A 12,673-nucleotide genomic window follows, 5' to 3' on the forward strand; every position below is an offset into this window, starting at 1 on the left:
GGGCTGCCGTACTTCCACAGCTGCAGTTCCTCTGATTGAGACTGCAGCCTTAGGAACCTGTCTGCCGTCCTTAATTTGACTGAGTATGGCATCAAGGAACCCTAGTAAAACTGGAGTCAATGGGAATCAGGGGGAAAACTCTCTGCTGGTTGGAGTCATACCTAGCATAAAGGAAGATGGTTGTGGTTGTTGGAGGTCAATCATCTCAGTCCCAGGACATCACTGCAGGAGTTCCTCAGGGTAGTGTCCTAGGCCCAACCATCTTCAGCTGCTTCACCAATGACCTTCCCTCCATCATAAGGTCAGAAGTGGGGATATTCGCTGATGATTGCACAATGTTCAGAACCATTCGCAACTCCTCAGATACTGAAGCAGCCCGTGTCCAGATGCAGAAAGACACGGACAACATCTAGACTTGGGTGGATAAGTGGCAAGTAACATTTGAGCCACACACGTGCCAGGCAATGACCACGTCAAACATGAGAGAATCCAACCATCTCCCCTTGATGTTCAATGGCATTACCATCGCAGAATCCCCCACTATCAACATCCTGGGGGTGACCATTGACCAGAAACTGAACTGAACCAGCCACATAAATACTGTGGCTACAAGAGCAGGTCAGGGGCTGGGAATTCTGTGGCGAGTAACTCACCTCCTGACTCCCCAAAGCCTGTCCACCATCTACAAGGCACAAGTCAGGAGTGTGATGGAATACTCTTCACTTGCCTAGATGGGTGCAGGTCCAAAAACACTCAAGTAGCTCGACACCATCCAGGACAAAGCAGCTCGATTGATTGGCACTCCATCCATAAACATTCACTCCCTGCAACACTGATGCACAGAAGCAGCGGTGTGTACCATCTATAAGATGCACTGCAGCAACTCACCAAGGCTCTTTTGACAGCACCTTCCAAACCCACGACCTCTACCAACTAGAAGGACAAGGGCAGCAGATGCATGGGAACACCACCACCTGCAAGTTCCCCTCCAAGCCACACACCATCCTGACTTGGAACTATACCACCATTCCTTCACTGTCACTGGGTCAAAATCCTGGAACTCCCTTCCGAACAGCACTGTTGGTGTACCTGCATTCCAAGGACTGCAGTAGTTCATGAAGGCAGCTCACCACCACCTTCTGAAGGGCAATTAGCGATCGGCAATAAATGCTGGCCTAGCCAGCGACACCCACATCCCGTGAACAAATTTTAAAAAAAGGTATGGATCCATGATTATTTTTAAAGGGGATAAGATTCTGCCCAAAAGGTCCATCACCAATTTTGCAATAAGAATGTTTGTGGGAAGTTTTAAAAAGGGATCTTCACAGAAGGTGTTTGATGCATCGGTAATGATTTACAAAGTCACATATAGGTTTCTTTAATAAAGATTTATGGTGGTGGGGGGGTGTGGGGGGCAGCTCCTCAGAGCTGCTCCACTGGCGTTACATCACCAGATGTGTGGTGGGAACCCCACTTACGCATGTTAACAGAGATTCTGCTGTACTTCCAGCAAAGTAATCCCAGCAGAGCAGGAGCAGCTCCGAGGAATTTCCTGGCCATTGTCTTAACCCTAGTCAGTAAGGAGAAGAGTAGGAAGGACAGTGAATGGAGCAGCATCTGCTCTGTACAAAGGCTCATTGCTGATAAGTAGCTTTATTACAAAAACGTGATGGGCAATTCCCTCCTAACACACATTCACAGACACACATATCCACCCACCTACACCTGCGAATACATTCATCCACACAGACACATACCCTTTTCTGGAAATGAGATACTGAAATGAAGTACCCATTTCTGTGCCATACTGGAGTACGCAGTAGTAACTCGTTTATATTACACTGCCCATTTAGCAATGTTTTATTTGGGATAATTGGGTGAATTTGATATGTCTGTTCACTCACAAACTCCTGTTTGTAGATATTGAATTCAGTAATTAACACAGAAGGTAGAAATCTAAACCTTCATCCATTGGGAAAACAGTAACCTCATTTAACCAGAAACTAACACTTAAATACTTTGTTTTAATGAGATGCTAATAAAACTGCACAGAAACATTTATCAGTATATAAGCAGATAATAAATTAAAGGTTTTTATTTAAACATTTAATCTGATCTACCTAATTTTTTGTGTTTGTGACAAAAATAGTTTATTTATTTTAAAGATACAGCACTGAAACAGGCCCTTCAGCCCACTGAGTCTGTGCTGACCATCAACCACCCATTTATACTAATCCTACATTAATCCCATTACCCTCACACATCCCCACCTTCCTCCTACCACCTACTTATACGAGGGGTAATTTATAATGGCCAATTTACCTATCAACCTGCAAGTCTTTGGCTGTGGGAAGAAACTGGAGCACCCGGTGAAAACCCACGCGGTCACAGGGAGAACTTGCAAAGTCCACACAGGCAGTACCCAGAACCAAACCCGGGTCGCTGGAGCTGTGAGGCTGCGGTGCTAACCACTGCGCCACTGTGCTGTTATTTTTGGATAGTTTTAGTTACTGCCTGTCCTTTTCAATCCAGTTAATACACAAGTAGTTTAAAACAAAACACTGCAGTTCAATGAAGTAGCAAACTTATTTTGAAAGTTTGTTGCAAGTATAGGAGAGCATATGTGAGTGTGAATGTGTGAGAGCGTGTGAATGTGTGCGAGAGAGTATGTGAGAGTGTGAATGTGTGTGTGAATGTATGTGAGAGTGTGTGTATGTGAGTGTGAATGTGTGAGACAGAGTGCGTTTGTGAGAGAATTCAAATATAAACAATACTGTCTGATTGTTTCAGTATTTGGCATTCTTTTGAATTTGAGAGTTCAGATATTCAAACTTCAGGGAGTCCCAGAATTTGTATTAAAATATTGTTCCATTGAATCATGGGGGAGAAGGATTTAGAAAATCCCACAAGATTGGAATCTCAGAGAAGCAACAAACCAGTATTGGGCAGTTCGGGAGAAACACTGGGGGTATTTTTAAATTCTAGTGTAAATTTAGCTGGTAGTGAGCTGTGCCCATGTGAAGGGGTTGGTGTGGATTGAGGGCATTTTCATAGTGAGGGCTGACTTACATTACTTGGACGAGCTGCCCTATCTGGGACTGATTGTAACCATTCCTGTCAACAATGTTTGCTATCATTTCCACCTTACTATGGGTGGTCGGAGCACCAATCTGTTTCAGGCGGTAAGCCTCCTTACGATGCAAATCAGGGTCTTACGACATAGTTAAGACCCTGTTAGTAATTTTCAGGGACACATGGGTGGACTGGCAAACCACGCCAGCATCCCGCCCATTCCTGCTGGCGGCTGGTCTTATCCACTTGGCGCCCCAGGACTCATTTCCATGCCACTGGTGAGCTGCATGCCCTGAATGGGTAGGTTGCTGGCTTCGGGCCTGCGATATTGGATGCTGTGCCAGCCTGGAGGTAGGCCCGGGGGAGTGGGGTGGTGAAGGGGAGAGGGGAATGCCTGGGCTGGAATGGCCTGCTGTATTTTTGTGCAGTCAGGAGGTCAACTTGGAAAATGCTCTGAGGCCATTTTTGGAGTGGGCAGCAGCAGTCTGTCACAAACATTCTCTCTCTTACAAACGCCTTTCTTAAAATTGTATACTTAACATCCATTGTGTTTTCTTTATCAATATACTCTGTTACTTCTTCAAAGAACGCTATTAAATTTGTCAGACATGACTTGCTTTTACAAATCCATGCTAGTCGTCCTTAATTAATCCATGCCTTTTGAAGTGAGTTAATTAATTTTATTCTGAATATCGCCTAGAGAAATTTATACTCAACCAATGTTAGACCGATTGGTTCAACTTTGATGAGGCACCACAGTGTGATTGTGCCCTTGGTGGAAGGCCCAGGGTCCCGCTGCTGGCACTGAAATTGGGCGCTGAGCCCGCATGGAGGACGGCAGGACCCCGAAGGCCGCTAGTTCAACAGTCTTGGCAGAACCACTGATAGAGGTGGCCGTTGCTGAAGCAGCCACCTTGGGAGCTGCAGGGGTAGCCACTGCTGCCAGGGGGCCTCTTTGTGGGCCACGGAGTGGCCATAAAGGAAGGCACTACCCCCTCCCCCTCCCCACCAGGAAGCTGCTGGGAGGCTACCATCCTATACCTGGAGGTCTCTCCACGCAGCAGTTGGGGGGCAGGGGGCATCACAACACCTGTAAAATGCCAGTGGGGGCAGAATGTGGTCAGTAAGTGCCCAATTAATAGAATTAATTGGCCACCTGCATCCACGTGGCGGGCAGCCATGCCACTGCCGTTCCTGCTTCTGGGAATACGCACGGTGGCGGAAAGATATTGGGCTTCCCTCCAAACACATTCCGCCACCATTTTACCAGCCCTCCCGCCTGCCAGCCCATTTCCAGAGGGCTGGTAACATCCAGCCCTGTAACTCAGCAAGAGAGGTATTTATATAAGCCCCTTTCGGGTCTTCCAAAGCACATTACAGGCAAAAAAGGAACTGATGTCTTAAGGAGAGGGAAGAAAGGGAGAAGTTTGATGCAAAAATGCAAGAGAAGTCAGCCCTTTCTGACTATTTTAAAAAGCTTTCGATACCCAATAACCAATATCCCTCTACTCCTTTGCTGAATGAGAAATTAATCCAGTTCCACGTTGAACATATCAATATGTATGGCATTTAATTGTTTACGCTAATAAGTTACACTCATAGTAAGGGCAAGCTATGATGTACTTACATTTAATACTGGTAATTAACATACACTTTAATCTATTTTTAATTAACCATATCTAAAATTCCCTCTCTTCTAAATTGTACAAATCAGGCCCACCAGGACCAGCTGGACTGCCAGGTAAGAATTAATAATTTACATCAATATTATTCTTTAAAACATCTGAGAAATTTTGACTAGCTTTTGTCACTATATGGATTTTAGACATATTTATTTCATTGATTATATCTCTTAAGGCCTTCCAGGTTTAGATGGATTACCTGGAATTAATGGCTCTGATGGACCCATTGGGCTTCCTGGACCACCTGGAAAGGAAGGCAAACGAGCTCGGAAAGGTAGTGAACCTTTTAAGTGCCTGTAAGATTCAGCAGTTTAACACAGAACCAGTCTTCCTGTTCATCTCAAATGGATTAACCTCACTGAGAATAGGGTGGACAGAGGAAGTGCACGGAACAGTGTTTAAAGCATTTGTCAGATATTATCACAAAGAGTAATTTCCAACCTCACCTCTCCTGAATGACTTAATGACGCATTTGGAGCCCTTTAAATGCTTTTGTATCTGCATACAAAACTTGCTGACATGAGGTGTCAGTCAAACCACTTGATCGGCAACAAAATATTTACAGCTTCTTTAGTTTCACCAGTCCAATTGACCAGGTGAAATATATCATGAGTTGGATGGCGAAGTTTAATAACCAGTCACTAAGGAATCGGTTGAGAAATTCTTGGATCTTGTGAGCATAAGACCTTATATTATTTATACATGAGTGCTTGTGTTTTCATAACAAAGTAATCAGTTGATTAGCATTTATATTAAAACAACATTTCTTCTTCAAATCGCAGCTGCCCCTGGGCCAAAAGGTGAACCTGGTGATTTGGGACCAAAAGGTGACAAAGGAGACCCTGGACCACCTGGTTCAGATGGGTCGCCGGGTCCAAAAGGTGAGCCAGGACCAAAAGGCGAAAGAGGGGAACCTTACAATGAGATCTTTTTAGAAGGTAAATTATTAGGTTATTTTGATATGGGCTTAAAGCTTTATTGCTAAGTGTGAGATACCCAGTATCTGTTTGCTAAAGAGTTATTCCCTTATATTTAGTAATAATATTTACGATGCTGAATCTATTTACAGAACACAATTCTAGTTGGATCTGTCCAAGTCAAGGTGTTGAAGAAAATTTAAAGTAAAACATGGTAGAGGTGAGGTTGAACTATCTCCCCTCTTATCTGAAAACCAAATGGCCAACAATTGAAAATCTTGGCGGGGGCTCCTCCATCACTAATACCCGAGGCCAGCCTGATGGTTGTCATTTTCAGGTTACAAATAGATGGTTGCACGCCCCACCCGGTTGTATCAGATTTTGAGCTACCTCACTCGAGGCCCAAAAAGGGACAGCGAATGGCTTTTGAAAAAAACAACTCAGGAAATGTAAATTTTTTTTTTTTTGGTGGGTCCAGGAGGAGCAGGATTTCCAGTTCAGTGTGGGCACGAGCTGATTCCCAGAACTGGCGCAGTGCAGCGGGCACCTGCAAGCTCAGCAGTGCCATGTTAATGAGCCCCAGGCTTCAAAGTGGCTTGGGCCTCACATTGGCACCAATGAGCGGGCTCCACCAGCTTTGCACTCATTTTGGGCGCTATTTGAAAATTCTCCTGGAAAGTCATAGAAAATTCCTCTTAGCTTAGATAGCTTAGAATTGAAGAATTCTTTACTGGGTAGATTTTTAGGACTAGTGCTCCTGGTGTAGAAATTCAGACATGGAGAAGCTTTTGCTGACTGTACCAACATTTCCAATGTGTTGCATGGAAAGAGGATGGTTAACAGCCAGGAGGCAAAGAGTGGGCATAAACGGGGTAGTTTCAGGTTAGCAGGCAGTGAATAGTGCCGCAAGGATTAGTGCTGGGGCCTCAGCTAGTTACAATCTATATTAATCACTTAGATGAAGAGACAGAGAGTAATGTATCTAGGTTTGCTGTTGATACAAAGGTAGAGGGAAAGGTGAGCTATGGGGAGGACACAGAGAGGCTGCGAAGAGATATAGACAGGTTGAGTTGGACTTTACCAAACCCACGACGTCAGGTTCTGTGGCGGGAGTTGTGGGAGGGAGGCAGAAAATGGTTCCGGCAATGGTCTGCCATGAAGGTTGACGCCGGGAGGGCCCAGCCCGATTTGTGGCGGCCTCTCTGCCGCTGGGCAATGGGACCTGGATTTAAATATGTAAATTAAATAAATTACAATACACTTACCTGGGATCTTACAGGCCCATCACGGTCTTCAATGCCACGGCTGGCACTCCCGTACCTTCAATTGCTCCGTCCCGGGAAAGCCAGCGTGACACTGGTGAGGAGGGGGGAGGAGTTAATAATTTCTGTGGTGGGGGGAGACACGGGGTCAAATAAATGTAATGGGTGTAGGGGATGGTGGGAAGGGGTGAACTTTAAACTTTGTGCAGTTTGTGGGACAAGGTGAGACTTAAAAGATAAGTGTTTTTGGGGCAGCTGGAAGGGCAAGTAGTTAATGTAATTCTTATTGGGGGGGCAGGGGTGTTAGAAATTTATTTTATAAATTTTGGGGGGATACTGCTTTAAAAATTCCAATTTCCCGCAGGGCTGGCTGCCCTTTAAAAACGGCACCAGCGCCTGCGCACAGGCAGCTGACGCCATTTCCGGGGATGGACAGCAAGTCCCCTCCATGTGTTTTGGGGGGCCACCCCGGCTATATAAATGAGCCGCCGTGCGGGAGATTGCAGCGGCTCTTTGGCGTGTGGCCCACACAGGCGGGCTGCCAATTTTTGAGATCAGCAGCAGGCTCTTAAAATCCAGCTCATGAAGTGAGTGGGCAAAAGGGTAGCAGATTGGGTATAATATAGGGAAGTGTGAAGTTATTCACTTTGGTCATAAGAATTTTTTGAAAAGATGTGAAACTTGTAAGTGTTGATGTTCAAAGAGACTTGGGTGTGCTTGTGCAAGGAATGCAGAAAGTTAGGATGCAGGTACCGCAAGCAATTAGGAAGGCAAATGGAATTTTGGCCTTTATTGAAAGGGGATTGGAGTACAAGAATAAAGAAGGCTTGCTATAATTGTACAAGGTTTTGGTGAGACCACATCTGGAGTACTGTGTGCAGTATTGGGCTCCACATTTAAGAAAGGATATACTTGCACTGGAGGCGGTGCAACGAAGGTTCACTGTATTGGTCCCTGGGATGAGAGGGTTGTCCTATGATGAGAGGCTGAGTAAATTGGGCCTATAACGCTCTGGAGTTTAGAAGAATGAGAGGTGATCTCATTGAAACATAAAAGATTCTGAAGGGGCTAGATAGGATAGACACTGAGAGATTGTTTCCCCTGGTCGGGGAATCTATAACACAGTCCCAGGATAACGGCCGATCGTTTAGGAATGAGATGCGGAGAATTTACTTCACTCTGAGGGTTGTGAATCTTTGGAATTTTCTACCCCAGAGGGCTGTGGATGCTCCATCGTTGAATACATTTAAGGCTGGGATAGATAGATTTTTGGTCTCTCAGGGAATCAAGGAATATGTCGAGTGGGCGGGAAAGTGGAGTTGAAGCCTAAGATCAGCCAGGATCGTATTGAATGGTGGAGCAGGCTGAATGGGCATTATGGTCTACTCCTGCTCCTATTTCTTGTGTTCTTGTGTATGAAGCTCTGCTTCAGGAGCATTAATTTATAAAATCTACCCTTCCGAGACATTATTCTTGTGGGCGTCACATTTATTGCCTATCCCTAATTACCCTTGAGAAGCTGGTTCTACTTCAAAGAGAATAGTATCCTTTCCTATGTAAACTTTCAGGGTTTATGAAGCACATCAACAAGTTATGTTATTAGCAATGTGTAAAAACAGAAGTTAAGTTATAGGGCTGATATAAGTAGAAAATGTGTGAAAGTTCTTGTCATTTTAACAAAAGTAGAAATGAACCAGTTAGTCTCTTTGTTAAAACAACAGACAGAGCAATTTAATGGAAGTTTTTAATACATTTGTTACTAATGATGCAGTGTGATCTAAACCCCTGTAAATGAAAAGGAAGAACTTTCTATTTATACGACACCTTTTAGATTCTCGGGTCCCAAAGCGTTTCGGAGCCAATTAATTAATTTTCAAATGTAGTCACTGTTGCTGTGTAGGCAAATACTGCAGCCAATTTGTGCACTAGGAATTTCCATGGTGTTCTCCATTGGTATATTGGTGAAACTGTAAATGAGAAGGCCTAAATGGCAAAAAAACTGTTGCTTTTCTAGGGTTTCCACCAATGTTCTCCTAAAGTTGCAGCAGGAGATCGGAAGAACCCCATGGTAATTCTCCCCTTTTATATTTAACTGTCATATTTTAAGCTCATTGTTAGTTTGAGGTATCAGTGCAGTATTATTTATTCTATAGTGCTGATTTTAACGGCCAAAATACTGGCAACAGGGTAGTAGCTGCCCCGAAATGGATTTGGTAATCTTACTGCGTTTATACCTCCCTAGCCATTACAATTTCCTAACAGGGGCCTATCACTGGACAGCCATTGTGTCCATCTGTTTCAGGCAGTAGATGTGAATCAGAGTTCTATGACATATATATGACTCTGATTGTCATATTAGGACAGAACAGTGTGGAGTGCACGCTCCAATCAAGTTACTGGCGGTACAGCCAAAGAGGCCCAGGAAATGTAAGTTTTAAGTCATTTTTGCAGGAGTGCTTCTCTGGGCTCCCCAAAAATAATGTGATGTCCCCTGCCCCAGCCTTCCCCTTCTTTACGATTGCCTGGTGTTGAGCTGGCCCGAATCTGGCGAGCTGCATCGGGACGCCTATTTGGAGTGGGGCAGCTCGCGGTTCTATTTAAACGAAGTGCGGGACTCAAAATGGCCCTGACCCCCTTGCTCCCAGCTCGGGCTGGTGAAGGTCTCACTCTGCTGGTTGACTACCTGGAAGAAGAGATCTTAGCTGTGGCACTCTCGCCTCGAAGTTCAGTAGGTTGTGGGTTGAAATTGCACTCCAGGGACTTGAGCAAAAGAAATTCTGGGCTGACTCTAGCATTCCAGTGCTGAGGGAGTCCTGAACTGTGAAGGTGCCCTCTTTTGGCTGAGTCATTAAACCAAAGCCACCATCTGCCCTCTCAAGTGGATATAAAAGATCCCACAACACTGTTTCAACAAAGAGCAGGGGAGTTTTCCCTGGTGTCTGACCAATATCTATCCCTAAATCAATATCACAAGAAACAAGTGTCATTATCACACTGCTGTTTGTGGGAGCTTGCTGTGTGCAAAGTGGCTGCTATGTTTCCTATATTACAACAGTAACTACACTTCAAAGGTACTTCAATTGACTGTAAAGCATTGAGATGTCCCGAGGTTGTGAAAAGCACAGTAAAAATGCAAGTCTTTCTTTTTCTTTTATGAAAATCTGCCCCTATGTGTGAGTGAACCTACTAGCAACTGAGGCTGAAATAAAACATTGCATCAATTCATTAATACAGTCTGGTGACTGTAAACACCAATAAATAAATGCACATATTCTGTAAACAGATTGTGGTTATTGTTTGTATAAATGTTCTGTTTATAGCCATTATTTTCTTTCAGTTAAGCTACATACCATGCAGATCATTAGTGAATCTTTACTGAACAGGTTTACATTTTTAAATACTTTTTTTCAGGTCAGAGAGGCCCTCCAGGACCACCAGGCCCTCCAGGTCCGGTAGGACCCCCAGGCCCACCTGGTTCCAAAGGGAAGTCCAGAAATCAGCAGAACACAGTCAGTCATGGTATTGTATCTCTAAATTCAAATGCTCTATAGAAATGTCTTTTGATATTTGATGAGTATCGTTGTCGGACCGGGCCTCACGATTGTGTTTAAATTTAGATGAAGCGCACGCTGTACGAAATGATGACACTTTAATCGGAAGAACATCTGCACAAAAAACATTGAGTTCCTTTTCGAAGAAATCCGGTACGATTTCATAACCATTTGTGTCTTAATTTTGGGATTCTATTGTGGTATTATTGCATTAATGCTTAAGTAATATCCTTCAATAGGACGCATCATAGAATCAGTGGATGGCCCTTACAATGTGACAAAGATAAAAAGCACATTTGGAGCATGGATGAAGGATGCTGCATCGAAGAATAATGAACCAATTTGGATTGTTGAGCACTTTTCAGGTTTGTTATATACTTTCATATGTTTTATTTTGCTGAATGAAATGGAAACGCAAGACTCAAGACACCTCAAAATGCTCTACATTTTCCTCTTACTAACATATCTGTTCAAATTAATTCAGTGCTTCACTGAGAAGTTGAGGATACACAGGTCAATTCTAGGATAAGACCATCAGATGAATAAAACCTTCAATTGGCCCTTCCTAAGTTCTGCCTATTATTGCTGTTTTTAAAAAACATGTGAAAATAAAGACAGGAAAAGCCCAACTGGTCCATTGAGCCTGTCTCAGACAATCATAATGCAAATGAGCACCAGTGTTTCCTCTTGCCAGCAGTCATGTAATCTCCTAGAAAGACAAATAAAATCCCTGGGCTAATCCAGGGGGGGAAAACACTCTGGGCAATTCCTCTCCTACCCCGAAGATGATCAAAACGAGTTTAGATCAGTGAATATGAGGTAAAATCCAGAATTCCCCACCTTTTTATATGCAGCACTAGCAACAGCTACGACTGTGTCCAGTTTCTGTTTGAATTGTAGTATTGGTTCACTTGTACCACTTTAAAATAGTAAAGATATCTTATTTTTGTGTCTACAATCTTCTGTTTCCATATCTCGACGACCAAAACTGAACACAATATTCACATCTTACAATTTATTGGCATTTTGGTTTTGTCTGCAGTTTACTTATTGATATTCTTATGAAGGTTTATCAATTCTTAAATTTTACAGGATCGACAGTTAAAGAATATGAAAATTTAGAAGCACTTAAGATTGGGAGCAACTTTAAGACGATAACATTGGAATACTTTTTTCATGGCTGTGGAAATGCAGTGTATAATGGTTCAATTTATTATCACAAAGGAGGATCTCATAATATTATAAAGTAAGTATATTATTTTGCTTTTTTAGAACAATACTGGGTATTAACTGATCAGTAATGACCTTCATTGGTAGGTTATTGACAGGCATTCCCTGCAGCCAGTGGTATTCCAAACAAGGAGCTGCAATTGTTTTCTGTGTCTGACTCGGTTAGCTAAACTATTTTTTTCCATGTGGTTTTGTGATACTAACATTTAAGTATATTGTTTAGATTATAAATCAACATGTTCTGTGAAAAGCCTTTATTGTTCCATTTCAACTTTTAATATGAAGATACATGCACTTTCTTGATTAATTTCTACAGATAAAAATCCATCATTTTTTATTATTGCAGATTCAATAGAAAATTATAATTTTGATTTTAACAGCCTTGTCCACAATTGCAGCTGCTTTGCAGTAAGAGATAGCAAGCTATTTAAAGTGCAAAGCAAGATGTGAATGTTTTACTTAATACTGCCTTGCAGTTATTTATTATAATGTATAAACTATTTATCAGGCTTTAAGCAATGACAATTAGGAACTGAACATTGGACAAATCAGGTGTGAGAGGCATGCATAAGGCAGAACATACCATATGTGGTAAGCTCAAGTCCAAACAGCAACTGCCTAAGAAAATGAAAGTCGTGCTGCCTGCCAGTATATCATTTCTGTCATTGTGTGGCAGCCATGGCTCAGTTGGTAGTTGTCTCACCTCTGAGTGAGAAGGTTGCAGTTTCAAGTACCATTCCAGAGATCTGAACACAAAAATCTAGGCTAACACTCCAATGCAGTACTGGGGAAATGCTGCACTCACAGGTGCCACCCTTTGCGTGAGATGCTAAACCTAGGCACCATCTTCTTTCTCAAGTGGAAGTAAAAGATTCCATAGCACTTTCATTCTAAAATAGCAGAGGAGTTATCCCCAGTAAAGGCCTGCTCGGGTCTGCAAAAAAAAACCCCGACTCGAG

At 43.1% G+C, this 12,673-nt stretch overlaps 1 protein-coding gene and 1 long non-coding RNA gene across 2 annotated transcripts in view; one reads left to right on the forward strand and one right to left on the reverse strand.

Moving 5' to 3' along the window:
• The window catches only part of LOC137352488 (uncharacterized), a 46,995-nt gene extending 41,915 nt beyond the window's left edge, over positions 1 to 5,080 (reverse strand). The window contains exon 1 of the long non-coding RNA XR_010969724.1: positions 4,954 to 5,080. This is a non-coding gene — a long non-coding RNA (uncharacterized lncRNA). The remainder of the gene's footprint in view (positions 1 to 4,953) is intronic.
• The window catches only part of gldn (gliomedin), a 33,231-nt gene that overhangs the window by 14,319 nt on the left and 6,239 nt on the right, over positions 1 to 12,673 (forward strand). The window contains exons 3-9 of the mRNA XM_068017999.1: positions 4,787 to 4,813; positions 4,930 to 5,028; positions 5,537 to 5,692; positions 10,345 to 10,452; positions 10,551 to 10,637; positions 10,724 to 10,849; positions 11,577 to 11,730. Coding sequence (XP_067874100.1) covers positions 4,787 to 4,813; positions 4,930 to 5,028; positions 5,537 to 5,692; positions 10,345 to 10,452; positions 10,551 to 10,637; positions 10,724 to 10,849; positions 11,577 to 11,730 — 757 coding nt within the window. The remainder of the gene's footprint in view (positions 1 to 4,786; positions 4,814 to 4,929; positions 5,029 to 5,536; positions 5,693 to 10,344; positions 10,453 to 10,550; positions 10,638 to 10,723; positions 10,850 to 11,576; positions 11,731 to 12,673) is intronic.

Source organism: Heterodontus francisci, chromosome 38, assembly GCF_036365525.1.
Source record: "Heterodontus francisci isolate sHetFra1 chromosome 38, sHetFra1.hap1, whole genome shotgun sequence".
Lineage (NCBI taxonomy): Eukaryota > Metazoa > Chordata > Chondrichthyes > Heterodontiformes > Heterodontidae > Heterodontus > Heterodontus francisci.